Consider the following 20,089-nt stretch of genomic DNA (forward strand, 5'->3'; position numbering starts at 1 on the left):
TACATAGAATGAAGGCTATTGCTAAGCACATTTGATTTGTGCTTAGATTGTAAGCCGCCCTGAGTCTTCGGAGAAGGGCGGGATATAAATGTGATTAAAATAAAAAATAAATAAAAAATTAATGATTTGACTGGAGAGAATGATGCCTTAGAGAAAGTTAAAATATCTTGTTAGAGGTTCATTTGTACTGCAGGGCAGTTCTCTACTCTTGTTTCCTGCTCTAGCTTAATTCTTAAATATAAAATGTTATATGTCAAAATAATATATGCTTGGTTGTGGAAATGTTATTAGCTGGGATGTTGTGTTGCACTGATGTCTCTGTCCATGATATTTCACCCTAAAATGAGTAAGCATGTTTTTACAGAAACTGGCCTTTGTGTTGACATGTGTTTCTTGAATTATTATTATTCATAATAAAATGCACTGCTTATTTTCTCTGTACCGTCTCACAATAACATCATTTCATTTCCATATAAAGGAAACTACACCCAGGGAAAAAGAAAATCATTTCTAATTGGTTTGGGTTTTTTTGCAAGGATTTGACTTCTGTAGTCATCAAAATACATATAACACTGCCTTTGTAATCTCACATCTTTTTTTCAGATTTCCCAGCCAATCTTACCTTCTTTGAAAATTTCAGTTGTCTCCATTTCTTAAAACATTTTCCTGATATGGGGGGGGGGGGGGAACACTGCAAGGTGATATGCAGCAAAACAACTGCCAAATGTATTGCTAGGATACACCATTCAAATTGTATCTCTCATATGTTTTAACTCCCCTTCATTAATTCCCTTTTTCTATCTGAAATTTAAAAAATGAAAAAAAAAGTTACCTAAAAGGTGCAGTCACAGTTTCTATGAAATAAAAGTTTAAGATATCTGGAAAGATACCTTAATTTATGTGCTTTTGCTGCTTTTACTGCTGATAATACAATATTAGCAGCAAAATAATTTTATTCTCCATTCTTTGCTCCCTAATAATTTTACAATACTTTAAAGAATTTTGCAGTTCTTAATTATTTTACTTTTATCTTAGAGCAACTTTGAAATTAATTTAAGGCTCCATAGCAGTTAATTCACAAAAAAGAAAAAAAAACTTGGTTGGAGATTGAATTTAAGGATCTCCTATGTCAGGGGTGTCAAGTTGCCAGCCCACAGCTGGTTGCATCATGCGGATGCAGTGCGAAAAAAGTCACAATACATCACGGCATGTCAGGTGATGTGGCGATTTTGATACCCGTGTCCTATGTTTACTCTGGACATCTCATTATATTTAGAGGGCTCTGCTGCCTCTGAACTCATTCGCCAGCCTGCTTTGTTTTTACATGTAATTTTCTCATGAAAATCAACATATTGTCACATGAACATTCACAGGCTCATTCATAAGAAAGCCACAATAATTTCATTAGAAGTGAAATAGTAAAATTAAAAAATAAGCATTCTGAGTAATATGTTTTATATCAAGGAAATTCATGAGTTAAAATTCTAGTTGTCTATGCATTATTCAGATCTGTACAAAGTGTAGCTATCATAAAAATTAAGATAAAAAAACAGAAAAAAGGAATTAGTGGTTTGTTATTGATAAGAATATATATGTTCTTATGACAGTAGCATGTAAGTACAATAACCTTGCTAATATACTAATGGAGTGCCTTGTATTGTCTAATTTCAGTTTCATGTTGGCCTCCGTCATGGTGAAATACGAGCATACTGCTGCAATTATTACACATTCTGATAGTTGAACTCTTTAACACTGTGACCTTGGAAAAAATAGAGGACCATCTAAATTTTGGAGAAAACAAATTAGAATCTTTTTATTTTACTTTAGTCTGCATTTCTTTAAGATTTGGTATGTGAGGTTAGAACAAGAAAAATATTCACCTTCAGTACTAGGAAATATACTTGTCACATAAGGCATTTTAAAAACTGTTATGTAAATAACTGCAGCTAGCTGGAACATTTGTTCACGTTTGTCATAAACAACAACTTAGAGCCAGGCTTTCCCTATGGCTTCCCTGGGTCACTGGAATTCTCTTCTTTCTGAAGTGAAGAGCATTTTATGTTTTGGAAGCAAGTGAAGACCATTCTGTTTTGTTTGGTCTTCAGCTGATAGATTGAAGTTGTTGAAAAGATAAACATCCTGTTAGTTTTGATTTGATACCTGGTACTCATTTTGGTTATTATGTTATTATTTTTATGTTTTACTTGCACAGAGTCTTGCAAAATAATTGGTATATGCCATTGTAAAATGAAATAAGCTAATCATAAATAAAAATGTGGTATAACATATAAATTGAAATGGGCCCAAATTAAATATCCAATCAATGGATATTAGAAATGGGAAATGTTGCTGATCCCGGGGAGCAACCTGTACTCTTAAATCAGTGTTAAGTTCTTAATGGTACACTGTAGCTAATGGAAGAGTGAGTAGATTATTTGTCTGAGTTTCATTTGTGTTCATGCAGTATAGAGTCTTTTAAAGATGCAATCGGAAACGTCAAGAAACAGTTTTGTTATGTTAGATAATTTTGTCTAGTTCAGAATACTGTACAGTGCTTGTCCAGGATGTTAGATGGAGTTTTTTTTCAGCCCTATTTGGAGGTATCATGGATTAAACTTTAAATTCATTGTGCATGTGGTGTATTAATGAACTTAAAGCTTTTTTTCTTAACAATAATCTGGTTTGAAAGAAGAATGGTTTCTTTATCAAAAGAGATAGGTCAGCTAGTATTTTTATAGCCACTATCAGGTACTTCGCTTGAATTAAGTCTCCATAATTCTATCAGCTTCTGCTTTCCATTTTACATAATAAAAATCCAGATGTTGCTTTCATAGCACTGTTGATGTATAAAATATGAGCACAGCATTGCAAATGGCAAATCCTAAAATAAACATTGGAATTTCCCCAAATGAATAAAATAAGCAGAATGATATATTGATGCAATTATCAGTGTCCTTTACTGGCTTTTAAAGATATTTAATGCACTAATTCTGGAATTTCTTTTCTTTCTTTGGGAGAAAATTTCATTTCCTAATGATGAAATCATGAAAGTTATTGTCTGTGTTGTATAATACTAAAGATATTAAGAAATAAACCTAATGACTAGGCTAGTAATGGAAAGTAATAAAATAATTTTGAGTAGCAGTCTTTATTTTCTCACTCTTCCATCAGATTATCCTTTTGATTTGAATCACAGTGAAAACTTTCTGCAAACAACAACTTTCCTTCCTGAAGATTTTACCTATTTTCCAAATTATACTTGCCCTGAGAGGCTCCCTTCTATGAGTAAGTTTTGTTACAATTTATATAATCACCCTTTTCCCTTTCCAGTTATATGCTTAACATATATAAAGTCATATTCCAACCAGAAATAAATTGTCTGAAACCTTATTTATTTCAGTATCGCTCCATATATTTTAAATTTTTCTGAATTCAATTTGTACAACTGATTTGTTAATTAAATTTGTACAACTTAGAATTAATTATTCATGTAATAAATAGATTGCTGAACTAAGTTTATATTATAAAGGAAATTGCTGCTTACTTCCTTGAATTGCTTTATATTACATCAAAACTTCATCAAATAGTTTCAGAATGTACAGAAGCAACTTCTTGAAATGCTGGATAAGCCATTAAATTGGCATCAAGTGAAGAAAGATAACTATCTTGTTTATAGAAAGGGGGCAGGGAATATTGCTTAGCAAAACAGAAACAAAAAGGATATTCTATTAAATATTCCTTGAGTGAAGCATCTCTTCATGGTTTTACATGGTCCAGATATTATTTTGTTTATTAAATAAAATCTTATTTCATTCACGTCCAGATTTTTTCAGTTGTAGGATGGGAGAGAAATAGAGACCTTTTACCACGTTATTTATCATGTATAGATTGATTATCCTAAAATGTTAAGTTCCATCTACTGTTTCTAAATGCTGGTATATCCAATGAAACATTATAAGTGCATATACTTGAAAGATTCATGTTTTATCAGTGTTTGCTGAGTTTCTGTGCTCTAAATTTGGGAATAAGCTTTCTTGGTTGATGAGTGTGATTATATCAGTGAAGGATAATGAGGCCCAGTAAAATTATTTGTCACCTATCATAAGTAGCAATTGCCCTCCAGCAAGTTTGGCAAATCCAGATATTTGTTTTATGTGGAGCTTATGTGCTTCCTTTCTTCATGCTCAGCAGTACAGTAAGAGTGTGATATTGTTACATGTTATGCATCTGGAAGTAATAGCTTCCATTTGTTTATTCTTCCAAACAATCTGTAGTTTTAAATAAATTTATTGGCTTACTACTTTGCTCAGAAAGTAATGATTAAAATAGTAAAGGAGGAGTTAATTCTGAAAATTACAATTGATTTGCAAAACATGTTCTTATGGCTGTGCTTGCTATCTCTCATTTTCTGCTATTTACGTACACAGAGGGGCTAACTGATGTAAATATGAGTGAAATCAGTATGGATGAGATCCACCAGTTCTTCTCTCAAGACCCTACTATCAAATTAGGAGGTCATTGGAAGCCTAGTGACTGCTTGCCTCGCTGGAAAGTAAGCTGCAGAAAGGGAATGCTGAAAACAATAATGCTATATACCATCTTGAATACTGAGCTGCTTGTGTGCTTAAATTTTTCTTTTGAAATGCTTTTTATAGAAGCTGCTGGCCTTATAATTCAAGGTTTTTTTAAAAAATATTGGTAGCAGTTATATTGTAATACAGTGGCTCCCCTGGTTGGGAACCCCTTTTGTAATAGAAGAGAATATCTGTAGAGTAGCTTGGGAATGATATTGATAGCTTAGGTTGCTTGCAAGATCTTAGAAGAGCTAATGATCTTTCTCCTTGTAGGTGGCTATTCTTATTCCATTCCGCAATCGTTTTGAACATTTGCCAGTTCTCTTTAGACATCTTATTCCAATGCTGCAACATCAACGTTTGCAATTTGCATTTTATGTCATTGAGCAAGTAAGTTTGCATGTACTGTTTTTCTTTTCAAGGTTAATTTCTAGATTTGTGTAGACAAGTTTGTTTTGATAACAATTTCTTATCAAGTCAAATATTGAAGTAATTTTTTAATGAGGGCTGCCTGTTCCCCTAGCCAGAAACTTCTACCCATGCAGAGTGCAAATATAAAATATTCTTTCTGTTACTGGAACTGCTGGAGGAGGCCTCAGGAGAGAAATGAAATAATGTATACATTTCATTTTTTAGAAGCAAGGAGACCATATTGCTTTATAAAACGTCTTCAAGGAAATGTTTCACTTGAACTTATAAAATGAAACTTTTAAGGATCTAATGATGGAGAAATGCTGATCTGTTGTATAATAGCAATAGCACTTAGACTTATATACCCTTCACAGTTCTTTACAGCCCTCTCTAAGCGGTTTACAGAGTCAACATATTGACCCCAATAATCTGCATCCTCATTTTACCAACCTTGGAGGAGTGAAAGAGCTCATCAGGATCTAACTCTAGACTGTGGGCATAGTTTGCCTGCAATACTGCATTCTAGCCACCAGGGCTCCAAAAATCCTATAAGAAAGATATACTCATAGGGTTTTGCTCAACAATATATCACTGATGCAATTTCAAGTCATGCAAATCTTCCAAGAGGGTGTGTGTGTTTTGTTTGTTGATTTGTAGTTAAAACCTAAGACTAAATCAAAATTTTGGTACTTCCTAAGACATATAGTGACTCAATATACCCCAATAATTGGTTCAGCTTTGTACGAAACTAAAGAGTGGTTAGTAGTTCCGCAAACAGATTTAAATGGCCACACTTCTCCTTGATGAAACTGTTACAGTGTTTGCATGTTTGCTTTTTTTTTTTTTTGGTACAATTTTTTATCACACATTTGTGTAAGATCCAACTAAGAAGTAAGATCCTTATGCTTGTATTCTTGTACAAACTAGGTTGGGCTATCACGGGACAATAGTGATACATAAATTTTGCTTTGCATTTATATTTTATGTGTTAATCAAATTCACCCAATATATCTATAGCATGACATCCCTAGGCACATGTTAAACTCCTATCTATCAAGAATTAGCCTGGCAACAGTGTGTGTCTGTTTTGGTATTTGTATTTAGGCTTTAGGGTGGTCCCTAACCCTCATATGTCTATTTATAGAGCTTAATCTGCTCGTATGTCAGAAATGGCAATCGATTGAAACACAAAATTTTCTTAGGCAAAATACGAAAGAAAAATCTTTGTGTCTTTGAAAAAGGAAACTTATATACTTTAAGATATAAAGCAACTAATTGCACCTATTCATCCACTTCAAGTATTGCAACTCAGATTGTCGTATGAATGAAAGTAAATGTTATTTTTTTATATATTGGGCTTGTCTTCTAGGCAGGGAATCAGCCCTTTAATCGTGCTATGCTCTTTAATGTTGGCTTTCGGGAAGCTATGAAGGACTTGGACTGGGACTGTTTGATCTTTCACGATGTGGACCATATACCTGAGAACAATCGTAACTATTATGGGTGTGGACAGATGCCAAGACACTTTGCTGCTAAGTTGGATAAGTACATGTATATGTAAGTAAGTGCAATTTCCTAGTAAGTTTAATGCTAAAAGAGAAAATTAATTAGAAGCAGATACTACTGTAACTAAAACTAATTGAGACATGCTACAACAACGTATTTGCTTTGACCACTAAAAACTATTCATTTCAAACTTGACTGACATTTTTATTTTCATATATCTGTAGCCTTCCATATGCTGAATTTTTTGGTGGAGTGAGTGGCTTGACTGTGGAACAGTTCAAAAAAATCAATGGCTTTGCAAATGCGTTCTGGGGCTGGGGTGGAGAGGATGACGACCTTTGGAACAGGTGCGTTGCATTGCTGGGGGTGGAGAGGATGGTTTGCATGTAAAATCCAATTGACAGGGCTCCATGATTTAGTTTCAGATTCTACAAGACTTGTGAACAAAAAGAATTGCAATATAAAATTAAAAAGGAGTGACTTTTGGAAAATTTGTATCCTTGGTTACGTCTTAGCAATACTCAACTGCCTGAAAGTCTGTCCTATTTTCTCTTTATGCTATTCAGCTCTGTTTTGGCAGCTGCCACTCTTACAAGATAACGTCTAGAGTAGATAATGTCCACCTCCACAGCCATGTCATTATCACTGATGTAAAGTTACTTTTCCTTCCCATCCTTGTTAATTTTAAATCAATTTAGTGTTACTGTTTATTGTTTTAATGTTTCATATGGTTGCTTTTATTTATTGTAAGTCGCCTAGATTTGCCTCCAGGCAAGATGGGTGGCATATGTTTTTTATATATTGGGCTTGTCTTCTAGGCAGGGAATCATTAATAATAATAATAATAATAATAATAATAATCATAATCATAATCATAATCATAATCATCATAATAATCATAAATAATAATAAAAAATCTATTTCATCTTCCACTTTTATAATTTAAGTTGACCCATAAAATTTATTTCCTGGGTACAGTTAATTTACTCTATTAGATAAGCAGATTTTACAAGTACATAACCATACTCGTTACAATTGTGCCCCATAGCTTTATAGTTATCAGTATATAAACAGCTTATTCCATTTTCTACCTGGAATATAATAATAGGCTGCCACACAACTAATTCAAATGAAAATGTGTATAAATAAGCTAATTTAGGAGGTGTGTTGGGATGCTTATGAATAATGTCAATAATGATGTTTGCTCAAATGATTAGTGTTGGCAAATACTAAATTCAAAACAGTTTAATGACTCCTTTTCTCCTTCAGGGTTCACTATGCAGGATATTTGGTTACTCGGCCAGAAGGAGATACAGGGAGATACAAGTCAATTCCCCATCATCACAGAGGGGAAGTTCAGTTCTTAGGAAGGTAAGTAAAATGTTGTTATAAATATTTGTGCATATGCAGATTTCTTCATCAGTTTGAGTGGATGTCATTCTAAAAGCTAAAACGTATGGTGAAGTTTGTTTTTTTAATCCCATTTGTATCCTGCCCTTCTCCGAAGACTCAGGATGGCTTACAATCTAAGCACAAATCAAGTTTAACCATCTAAAACCTCCAGTGTATTTCTTAAACGATGTAGACAAACTATTGTATGCATTCACCAATTAGATGGTTGAACCTATTAAACAGTTCATCTTAAAAAAAAAATCCTGTGGATCTTTACTTTGCAACCCCAAATCTTTTCTTTTTTCTTTTCTTTCTTTATGACTTCTGATCATCTGACTATATTTTTAGTTTAAGATGATTCTAGGATAGAACTAACTTGCTATCTCTGCATAAATATATATGTATTTGTGGAATAGGTAATAATGGTAGTTCAGATTATCTTATGTAACAAACTAATTCAGGACTCCTTGTTTTTCCACTCAATACATACAGTATTTGTCCCCAGCAGTTTCCTAACGATTGTAAGCCTTGCCAAATGTTGAGATGTTTCTAATGGAAAATCACAAACATGGATTATTCTCAGACAGATTTCAGCAAAATGTTAAGATCCTTTTTCTATTTTGTTGGCAAACATAATGTCTTTGTAACCTCTGCTTTCAAGGATATGCATGTAGTCTCTGACTTATAATCAGAAGTTTTGTTGCTAAGTGATGCATTTGTTAAGTGAATTCCACCTGATTTTACAACCTTTTTGCAATAGTCATTAAGCAAATCACATGAAAATTAAGCAAATCCAGATATGGTTATGAAAACCCCCCTGGAATGGTTGCAAGTACACGATAGTTGTCAAATGCCTGGATTTTGATCGTGTAATTATGGGGACACTGCAACTGTTGTATATGTTAGGACCAATCATATGTCTTTCTTTTTAGTGCTCTCATAACTTCAAATGATCTTTTAATGAAAGGTCATAAGACATGGAGTACTTGTAGCCCACATATTTTCCCATCCCAACTACAGTTCTGGCTTCAAGTTATAGTCTTGACCATTGGGAGGATACTATTTACTTCCCACTGAAATAGGCTGCAAGATGATGCCATAGCTTTATCTTCTTTATCTTCATTTACATATGGCTGTATGACAAGTTTGTGCTCATAGAAAATTTTGTGTCAAGATCTCTCATGCAGATCAGTATTGATTTGTAATAACCTTGAAAATGAATTGAAATGACATCCTTGGTACTGAATGTTGTATCTTTTAGAGTGGCCTTTGTATGTATCAAGCACATAGAGATATTTATAGGCCTGTTTTAATGTAAAATACAAATTTCATATTGCAGTGTATGTTCCAAGTAATAGTATTCTGAAACACAAAATGAGTTTATAGTATACAGTGTTCTGCTTTCCAATCTCTCCTCTCCAGTCAATCATTTCATTTTTTGAGATGATATTTCTTCCTGCTTTTTCTTTTAGCTTTCACAATGCTGTTGAAGTTACCACTTAACTGGGAACTAGAGCAACTATAATTTGGAGGTTTTCTCTGTAGCTTCAAGTGTTTGTGGGACATTGATGCTTGCGCAGAAAGGAAAGCAAAAGATAGCTCAATACCCCAAGCTGGTTTAGTTAAAAAAAGTTACTACTTTGGGTCAAAGCCTATTTTAGGGTTCATTAAGTCATGAATAACTACTTTAACTAAACCTTAAACATTTAAACAGTTTTTAAAGGAAAATTTCTAGAGTACCATATTTAGGGGAAACTTGCTTTCAAAAGCAACTTTTAAAAATGCTTTCCCCTGTGGATTACAGTTGTTGCTTTCTTGTTTTAGAAGTAATCATTTTTAGTTGTTTAGTTGATTTATTCAAAGCTCCTGTATTCTCACACTGTCTCTTCTCTTTCCCCCCCCCCCACATTCCTTGTGCTATTATGAAATGGTTACCTGTTTTAGTTCCAGCAGCTAGCAAGTCCAAAGGAGAAATTTAGACTGTAATTTTCAAGAGATAGAATATTAATTGGTTTGATTGACAAGGAATTCACTAAAGGGACTTCTATCCCAGCAACATATTTCTCTTTGCTCTTACTGAAGGGGAGATGGAGGGGAAAATTGCACCTTCAGGAATTATGGGATTATGAATATATATGTGATATACATGTCATTCATTACCTGTTTTTGTTCTTCTGGTTACACTTTGCTAGTGGAGAATATATGCTGACAGAGGTTATAGCTCTATGGTGAAAGGGTGACATTTATGCCATATCTAAACAGGGTGCAGCTAGAGATCTCTGGTATGCAATATATTGTTGCTTCAGGATATGGAACAAGAACTATGCACATGCACGTGTGTATGCAATGTGTAATACGTACACATGAACATGCTCCCAATTATATATTTGAGAAGAGAGAGTTCTCAGCTTGAGGATCTCAAACTTCAACAAGCAGTAAATGTATAAAAAGGTCACTGTGACTGTATATAAAAGCATCAAATGTTATAGAATAAAAAGGACTATGTCGGCATATCAGGAATTCTTTTGTAACAACCTATGTGTGACTTGGAAGACCATTTAGTGTTATAGTTTCTGTATTTTAGTGTAAGATTTCTTATACATTCAGGGTCATTTTTCAGCACATTTTTATCTTGCTTTGTTCATTGCTGTCGAATTGGACCACTGATAACTATATCCTCTTACAAAAGCACCTGCTTATATTCCTTTTGCTTCATAATATTTTGAACTGAAATCTCTGTCCTGCCATCTAGTATTGTTGTAACTCATTTGTGTGGACATGCTCATTGTAGGAAGTGTAAATGATAGAAAAGATGAATACAGAATTATTCAGTACAAGACAGAAGGCTTAATTTTCTATAACAGAACCTCAAAACAGATAGTATCATCCATAAATAGAGAATTAAAAGGGAAGATATCTTCCTTCAGTTCCTTTACTGACTTATGGTCTTAAAAGCATTGATATTTTTAATCACTTAATCATACAAATTACAATCATGTCCTTTATTTCTGCTTTACATTGCTGGATTCATATGTCAAGATAGACTATTTTAAAATAGTTATATGTTAATCAGTGTGATTAATGTATAGTTCAGTGTGTCACATGAACTCAGAAAGCTGTCTTAACTGTGATTCATTCAGTTATATCTTGCAAACATATGGGTCAGTTTTTCTTGGGAAAATGTATTGCTTGGATTTTACATCACAAAAACCCTCTATTTAATGATCAGTTGTTGCATAAACCATAGTTAGCAGACTCACACAGCATTAAGCCATATTACAGTTTTATGCAATGTATAAACCCAATTGATTGAACTATTAAATGATTCAACATTAACCTGTTCAACATCCATATGAAGCCGCTGGGTGAGATCATTCGTGGTTTCGGGGTGGGGTATCATCAGTACGTTGATGATACCCAACTTTTTCTTTCCACCCCGAACCAACCCAGCGATGCCCTCGCTGTGATGTCCCGGTGCCTGGAGGCGGTCGAGGTCTGGATGGGGAGAAACAGGCTTCGTCTCAATCCTGCCAAGACTGAGTGGCTGTGCATATCGGCATCTCGGGTCAACCAGACTATTCCATCTCTAACGATGGGGGGTGAGGTGTTACCCCCCGTTGATAGGGCTCGCAACTTGGGCGTCCTCCTGGATTCACGACTCAATTTTGAAGACCATATAGGAGCCGTGACCAGGGGGGCTTTTGCCCAGGTTCGCCTGGTGCACCAGTTGCGACCCTATCTGGACCGAGATGCCCTACGCACAGTCACTCATGCGCTCATGACCTCCCGTTTAGACTATTGCAACGCTCTCTACATGGGGCTGCCCTTGAGGACCACTCGGAGGCTTCAGCTGGTGCAGAATGCGGCGAGTTGTGATGGGGGGTCTCCCGATACTCCCATGTAACACCTCTACTCCGCGAGCTGCATTGGCTTCCGGTTGCCCTCCGGGTGAGATTCAAGGTGCTGGTGATGACCTATAAAGCCCTAAATGGCTTGGGTCCGGGATATCTGAGGGAACACCTGCTGCCGGCATCAAGTTCCCTTCGTCCAGTGCGCTCCCACAGGGAGGGTCTTCTCAGGGTGCCACCGGTAAGAGATTGCCGGCGGACGACACCCAGGGATAGGGCCTTCTCAGTGGGGGCACCTGCCCTTTGGAACCAGCTGCCAGTGGAGCTGAGGACTGCCCCCGACCTCCGTTCATTCCGCCGGGACCTGAAGACCTGGCTCTTCGAGTTCTCTGGCCCAGGCTGAGGATTAATCTTATTTTAACTGGGGTTTTATTTATACAGGGACAAATATTTTTTTTTAAAATTTGGTTTTTAACTTTTGTATCTTGGCTTTTTTAATTACCCTGTAACCGCCCTGAGTCCTTCGGGAAAGGGCGGTATATAAATGTAATAAAATAAATAAATAAATAAGATTGCATGAAAAATAAGAATAAATAAGAACTGTACAGTATTAAAGCTCTTAATTATTTGTGCTCCAGTCTTTCTCATGAATGTAAGAAAATGAAAGTGTCAGAAAAAGTTTTTATTCTTATGTATATTTATAAAACTGTCTGAAATCTTTATAAAGGATGAATTTTATCAAACAGAACGATTTTTTGAATCCATGTTCAGAAGTGAGTCCTGTTCGTTGAGCATTCTATTTATTTATTTATTTATTTATTTATTTATTTGTTGAATTTATATACCGCCCTATTCCCAAAGGACTCGGGTCGGTTCACAGGGCAAGTTAAAAACAATACAAAAGAGAGAATAAAATAAAATTAAATTAATACAGCCCATAATTAAGGTAACATTAAAAATTAAAATTAATTTAATTTAATTTAAATTAAATTAATTAATATAATTTAAAATCCCTCAGTCTAGGCCAGACAATTCAAACAACCAAGTTTTTAAGTCTCGGCGAAACGAGCAAAGGTCGAGGGCAGTCCGAAGCTCCATCGGCAGTTCGTTCCAAAGGGCGGGCGCACTCACAGAGAATGCCCTCCCCCTGGGAATCACCTGCCAGCAATCTCTAACCAGCGGAACCCTAAGGAGGCCCTCCCTGTGGGTGCGCACAGGACGATGGGAAGCTGATGCTGGCAGCAGGTGCTCCCTAAGGTAATCCGGACCCATGCCATTATATAGTACCAGGGTACTATAATATATCTTTCATTATATAAAATGAAAATGGATTTTTTAATGATTCAAGATGAGACTTATGGAGAAGGAAAATGGATGCAATAGTTTTGCTTCTCATCAGAATTGGTCAGAGCAGATCTTGGGCAACATGTTGAAATTTATACTTTGGTTGACCAATATTAGAAAATTCAAGGAAGTGTAAGAAAAGTACTGGACAATTTGGACTTCCAGTTCCTGCAAGCAGCGAAGCAGTTGAGGGATTCGGGACGCCGAGCCCTCCAGCTAAGTTTCTTCCTGTTTGGGGACCCTAAATGGGCCAGAAACCACCCCAGAGAGGTGGCAATGAAGGAAGGAAGTCCCAGGGACCTAGGAGAGACGGAAGTCTCCCCGATCGGTCCAGGAGAAGCCTTCCAGAAACCAACAGGAGAAAGGCTAGCTAACTCCATAGTCTAGCTCCAGCTACAATCAACAGAAGTCAAAAGCTCTACTTTAAGCTGATTGTAAACAGCGTGTTTGAATTTGTGTAAAAATATTGATTTTCTCTATCCTACCTACTTTCCTGAAGAGGAGAAACTCCCAAGAAGCAAAAAAAAAACAAACCTCCAAGAGTGAAGAAGGAAGAGGTCATCATGGAAAATCAGATTTATAGAAAGCACTTACCAAGAAATAATGAATACTTCACAAGAGGAAGTATATGATAAGCTGCAACTAATTCAAAGGACAATGATCTCCAACTACAAAGAAATACAGAATAACTTTGAAAGTATAAGTGAACTTATCTCCAATTTAATTTTATTCCAAAAGAGCCCTCAGGAAAATATAGCAGAGAGGGAACAGACAAAACAGATGACTGAACATAAATCCAAGCATAGAGACTTAAAGATGGAATTCTACAAAACAAAGAAGTATGATTCAATTCAAGTAGAAATTTTTTTAAAGAAATACTAGATTTGGAAAAGACAACTTACATTTCAACACTACAAAGCAAATTTGAGGACAAGAAAAAAGACTGAAAAAAACATTCTACAGAGATATTAGGGAAAACCCCAGAACTGGAGGGACAAAAAGTGACGAGGAGTGGAGAGAAAAGGAAGAAGAAAGATTCCTAATAAAAAGGAGTGGGCAATTGCCCATAACAAAGATATTGATTTACTTTCTATATCTACAGCAACACTTATGATCATACGTAAAAACCTTTTGATTCAGCAAAGTACATTGATTAAGAAAGATACTGAGCAAAGAAAAAAAGATTAAGATGGAAACTAAGAAAATAGATGATAGGACCTATCAGAGAGAATACTTAAAAAAGAAAGATTTGTTTTAATATGGTTAAAGGAATAGAAAAACTTTGGAATATACCACTCTAAGAGGGATGAATTCTCTAAATAATATAATATGCTTCTTTTCTGTAAAAAAAAAAAAAGCTGAAACGACTTAAGTAAAGGAAATGTTTTACATCAGACATGTCAAACTCGTGATGTCATTTTTTTTTCCCCGGCTCCAAAGATGGCGGACGCGCTGGGGAGAGCTCCGTAGCCCCCAACGGTAAGGCGTCCCCCCAGGAGCCCCCCAGGGATGTCAGCGGACCCCTGGGGTGGGGCCAGAAATTCGGGCAGATGAGCTGGGCAATGGTGCCGCCCGCTGCCTCCCGAAACAGCTGCAGGGGTGCCGGGACATCTCCGCCTCGCCACCTGGGCCGTTGGCAACCGTTATAAACGGGGGCCAGCGCCTCTGCCCTGCCTCTACCTCTGTTCATGCTGCCGGGCAGGGGCGGCGTCTCTGCGGATCAGCTGTGCGGCGGAGGCGCCTTCAGCGGCGATGGCGACGACTCCCAAGCTCCAGCTCGGTCGCCTATTCGGGGAGCCGGCAGCCACGATGGCAGTGGCGGCAGGGCTTCCCCAGGCCCGCCCCCTGGCCCTTGGCAGGCATCCAGGAGGGGCCGGAGGCTCTGCTCTGCCCCGGCCCCCTGATCGGCTCCTGATCGGCTCCCGGGCGGCAGCGGCGTCTCCGCGGATCAGCTGTGCGGCGGAGGCGCTGGCGGCGAGGACTACAGCGGCGATGGCGACGACTCCCCAGCTCCAGTTCGGTCGCCTAGTCTGGGAGCCGGCAGCCACGATGGCAGTGGCGGCAAGGCTTCCCCAGGCACGCCCCCTGGCCCTTGGCACACATCCAGGAGGGGCCGGAGGCTCTGCTCTGCCCCGGCCCCCTGATCGGCTCCCGGGCGGCAGCGGTGTCTCCGCGGGTCAGCTGTGCGGCGGAGGTACCGGCGGCGAGGATGTCAGCGGCGGCGGCGACGACTCTTCTTTCCCAGGCTGGTCGCCTATTCAGGGAACCGGCAGCGACGGTGTCGGTGGCGGCAGGGCCTCTCCAAGCCCGCCCCTGGACCACGACAACCATCGCAGCCATCCAGGGGGGGCCGGAGGCTCTGCTCTGCCCCGGCCCCCTGACCGGCTCCCAGGCGACGGCAACATCTCTGCCCTGCCCCAACCCCCGCACCTGTTCGACTCCGGCGGCGTCCCCAAGCGACCAACGGAGGCGCTGCGGACCAGCTGGGTAGCGGAGGCGGTGGCATCGTCGGCAGCGGAGACGGCGAGTACCCCGCGGGGCCCTAGCCTGTCATCTCCCCACGGGCCCGAACACCGGCGGGGGCAGTGGCGATGGGGCGCCTCTAACCCGCCCCCGAGCCGCTGCAACTGCTGCAGCCATCCAGAGTGGGGCCGGTGCCTCCACCCTCGGCTCCCTATTATGCCTCCCTGGCCAACAGCGACGCCAGGGATGATCAGGAAAGACCCCGTGGATCAAATGGATCAGCTAGGCGGCGGAAGAGACAGCCGCAGCAACCGCCCTGAGCGGGGCCGGAGTCGTTGCCCTGCTTCGTCCTCCTGGCCTGCTCCTGAACAACGGCGGCATCTCCCTGGGATCAAGGAGATGCCGCAGACCAGCTATGCAGACCCGATCGACCACCACCGAGGGGCCTTTGACAGCAGCGCTAAACTTCTCCAGGCCCCAGTCACCCAATCTCACCGAGAACCCCTCGACGGCAGCACCACTAGATGCGGCGTGGCGTCCACGGCCCGCACCCTAGGTGCCGACGGTATCTCCGTGCCGATCAACACCCCTAAAGACGCCAGGATGCAGCTGACCGTTGGAGATGACGGCGGCTAGACCACCGAGGCCATCAACATCTGGCCTCCTCCAGCTCCGAACCCCCCTGCCCTCCCTCGCCCCACAGGACATGATGGGCCTGGGTGCAAGCCACGGTGGCAGAGTGGCCTGTCCTACACCTGCAGCCCCATAGAGGTGAGAGCTCTATGGGGTATGCTTCACCCAGAGTGGGTCCTGGATCACCCCCAGAAGCAGAATCACAACCCATCGTGAGAGGATGGGGAGTGGCCTGCTTCTGGGGTTCACCCAACCAAGTGGCAGTGGCTGGGTGACGGTCCAGATACCCACCTACCCGACTAGACCCTCCTTCTAATGCTCCACCCAGGGGACCGCCTTCCCAATGCTCCCCAATGCTCCCTACGCGTCTTCAATATTCTTGCATAGATCTACTTGCCCTCAGGAGTTCCCCCCTCTCCTGGGTTCGTCCTGCCTTCAATACATCAAACCTCGATGACGGGCCCGACCATTGGGCCTCTGAGAGATGGCCAGGCAGGGTCAGGGGCCTCCATCACAAGACCAACAAGAGGCCCCTGGTTAAGTTTCTTGTTAAGTTTTTTGTCGGGTTAGGGAGGGGGGCGGGAAAAGAGTATGGCTGCTCGGGGAAGGCAGACCTTCCGGGTGCCATAACGCAGGCCAGGCTTACGACCATTCGCGATGGTGAGAAACGAGGACCAGTCGCCGACAATAACCGATGGCGTACTGACGAACATCCTATTCCCAGGATGGTGGGGAACGGCAGAAGGTGCACAAACAGAGGGCCGTATCGTCACCGGGAGTGTCATCTCCGCTCTGTACAAGCGGTGAGACGCTCCGACCCTCTGTACTTCCCCGGAGGTCCCGGGAGCGAAGGTGTGCAGCCTCCCATGCTAAGGCTGGTCTACCTGAATGCCAGGTCCGTAGCTAACAAGGCACACCTTGTTCGTGACCTAGTGGAGAGCGAGCACGCGGACCTGGCTTGCATCACGGAAACCTGGCTGGGCCAAGAGGGTGGTGTCCCTCTGGTTGACCTCTGCCCGCCAGGTTTCCAGGTGCTGCACCAGCCTCGGACCCATGGGAGGGGCGGGGGAGTGGCAGTTATCATCAGGGAATCCCTTAGCCCGCGAGAGATCACCGTCCCTCAGATGGTCGGGTGTGAGTCTCTCCTACTGAGATACGGCCCGGGGGCGCAGTTGGGCCTGCTGCTGGCATACCTACCACCTAATCGTGCAGCGGCAGCCCTGCCCGAGCTACTCGATGTCCTCTCAGGGTTGGTGGTTGAATTCCCAAGACTCATGGTCTTGGGCGACTTTAACCTACCGTCCCTGGGAGGATCGTCCGATCTGGCTCGGGAGTTCATGGCTTCCATGGCGGCCATGGACCTGTCGCAAATAATTTCTGGACCGACTCATGAGAGAGGCCACACCCCAGACTTGGTGTTCTTGTCTGGACGGTGGCGCGATGATATCGGTGGGGGTGCCACGACTATTATGCCCCTGTCATGGACCGATCATCACCTCGTGCGGCTAGACTTCCCCTTTGCCACCCCCCGCCGTGGGTGCGCGGTGCCAACCAGATGGTACCGCCCTAGGCGCCTAATGGACCCTGATAGGCAGCGCTTGGGGACGCACATGCACTCCCTGCTCACAGCTCAGCGGATGCCTTAGTGCAGACATGTCAAACACAAGGCCCGGGGGCCGGATCCGGCCCGCGAAGTGATTTCATGTGGCCCGCGAAGCCATCCTGGAAACAGTGAGGGAACGGCCCCCGCTGCCTTGGCCCTGGCCCAGAGACCCTCCTTCTACCAGAGACCCTCAGATCTGTCCCACTCCTGCCCAGGCCCCCATTGGCACCCTTGATGCGTATGATGTAGAGCTGGCCACGCCCACCAAGTAGGCCATATGCACTCTAGCCACGCCCACCCAGTAGGCCACGCCTACCCTGGCCATACCCACCCGGCCCCCTGAGGGCAACTGCAATGCTGATGCGGCCCTCAATGAAATTGAGTTTGACACCCCTGCCTTAGTGGAAGCCTGGGAGAAGGCAGCCACGGAGGCTCTGGACCGAGTTGTACCCTTGCGGCCTCTGACCCGGCGCAGATCCCAGCGAGCCCCATGGTTCACTGCGGAGCTCCGGGAAATGAAGCGTCGGAGACGGGGCCTAGAGAGCCGTTGGAGATCCAGTCGATCCGAATCCGACCGATTGCGATTAAGAATCTTCACCAGGTCTTATCTCGCTGCGATAAGGGTGGCAAAATCCAACTACTTTTCCACCCTCATCGCGTCCGCAGATAATCGCCCGGCTGCCTTGTTCAGGGTGACTCGCTCCCTACTGAACCAAGAGGTGAGGGAGGAACCCTTGCAGGGTCGAGCCGAGGAATTCGGTCAATATCTGCTTGATAAAATTGCTCGGATCCGAAACGGCCTGGACTCCAACTGGGCTGAGTTGGAAGAACAAGGCATGGACAGTCTTGTTGACGTCATCTGGGAGGAATTTGATCCTGTGACTCCTAAGGAAGTGGACAGGATTATGAGGAGGTTGAGCTTCTCCACATGCTTACTGGACCCGTGCCCTTCCTGGTTGGCATATGCAGCTCGAGAGGGGACACGAGGCTGGTTCCTGGCGGTCATCTCCGCTTCTTTGAGTGAGGGTCACTTCCCCACCGCCTTGAAGGAGGCGGTGGTGAGACCTCTCCTCAAGAAGCCCACCTTGGACCCATCCTCATTGAATAACTTTCGTCCAGTCTCCAATCTTCGCTTCCTTGCGAAGGTTGTTGAGAGCGTGGTGGCGCACCAACTCCCTCAGATCCTGGATGAAGCGGTTTATCTAGACCCATACCAATCGGGCTTCAGGCCGGGCTACAGCACGGAGACGGCATTGGTCGCTCTGATAAATGATCTCTGGAGAGCCCGGGACAGGGGCCATTCCTCTGTCCTAGTCTTATTAGACCTCTCGGCGGCTTTCGATACCATCGACCATGGTATCTTGCTGCGACGCCTCAGGGGACTGGGAGTGGGAGGCACGGTTCTGCGTTGGTTCTCCTTTCTCCAGGGTCGCTCGCAGTCGGTGTTGGCAGGGGGACAGAGGTCGACCCCGAGGCCTCTCGCTTGCGGAGTCCCTCAGGGGTCGGTCCTCTCGCCTCTCCTGTTCAACATCTACATGAAACCGCTGGGCGAGATCATTCACAGCTTTGGAGTAGGGTACCATCAGTATGCTGATGTCACCCAGCTTTTCATCTCAACTCCAAACAACATCAGTGATGCCCTCGACGTGATGTCCCGCTGCCTGAAAGCGGTCCGGGAATGGATGGGGAGGAACAGGCTTCAACTGAACCCGGACAAGACTGAATGGCTGTACGTACCGGCAAGCCAGGATACTCAGAACATCCCATCCCTTAACATCAGGGACAAGTTACTACCCCCTGTTGATAGGGCCCGCAACCTGGGTGTCCTCCTTGACTCGCAGCTCTCCCTGGAAGATCACATAGGAGCTGTGACCAAGGGGGCCTTCTCCCGGGTTCGACTAGTTCGCCAATTACGGCCTTATCTGGACCTGGATGCCTTACGTACAGTCACCCATGCTCTTGTGACCTCTCGCCTAGACTACTGTAACGCTCTCTACTTGGGGCTGCCCTTGAGATCCACTCGGAAGCTTCAACTGGTGCAAAGTGCAGCGGCACGGACACTCTTGGGAGCCTCCCGATACTCCCATATCACACCTCTCCTCCGTGCGCTGCACTGGCTTCCGGTTGCCTTCCGTGTGAAGTTCAAGGTGCTAACAATGTCATACAAAGCCCTACATGGCATGGGTCCGGACTACCTACGGGTGCACCTTCTGCCAATGTCAGCACCCCACCGTCCTGTGCGCTCCCACAGAGAGGGCCTCCTCAGGGTGCCACCACTCAAGGAATGTCGGCTGGTGGCCCCCAGGGGGAGGGCA

At 42.7% G+C, this 20,089-nt stretch overlaps 1 protein-coding gene across 1 annotated transcript in view; it reads left to right on the forward strand.

Annotated features, from left to right (window-relative positions):
* B4GALT5 (beta-1,4-galactosyltransferase 5) overlaps positions 1–20,089 on the forward strand; it is a 49,516-nt gene that overhangs the window by 23,727 nt on the left and 5,700 nt on the right. The window contains exons 3-8 of the mRNA XM_083358019.1: positions 3,172–3,285; positions 4,428–4,552; positions 4,848–4,964; positions 6,355–6,542; positions 6,716–6,838; positions 7,761–7,862. Coding sequence (XP_083214145.1) covers positions 3,172–3,285; positions 4,428–4,552; positions 4,848–4,964; positions 6,355–6,542; positions 6,716–6,838; positions 7,761–7,862 — 769 coding nt within the window. The remainder of the gene's footprint in view (positions 1–3,171; positions 3,286–4,427; positions 4,553–4,847; positions 4,965–6,354; positions 6,543–6,715; positions 6,839–7,760; positions 7,863–20,089) is intronic.

The sequence above is a fragment of the Vipera ursinii genome (assembly GCF_947247035.1).
Source record: "Vipera ursinii genome assembly, chromosome: 3".
Lineage (NCBI taxonomy): Eukaryota > Metazoa > Chordata > Lepidosauria > Squamata > Viperidae > Vipera > Vipera ursinii.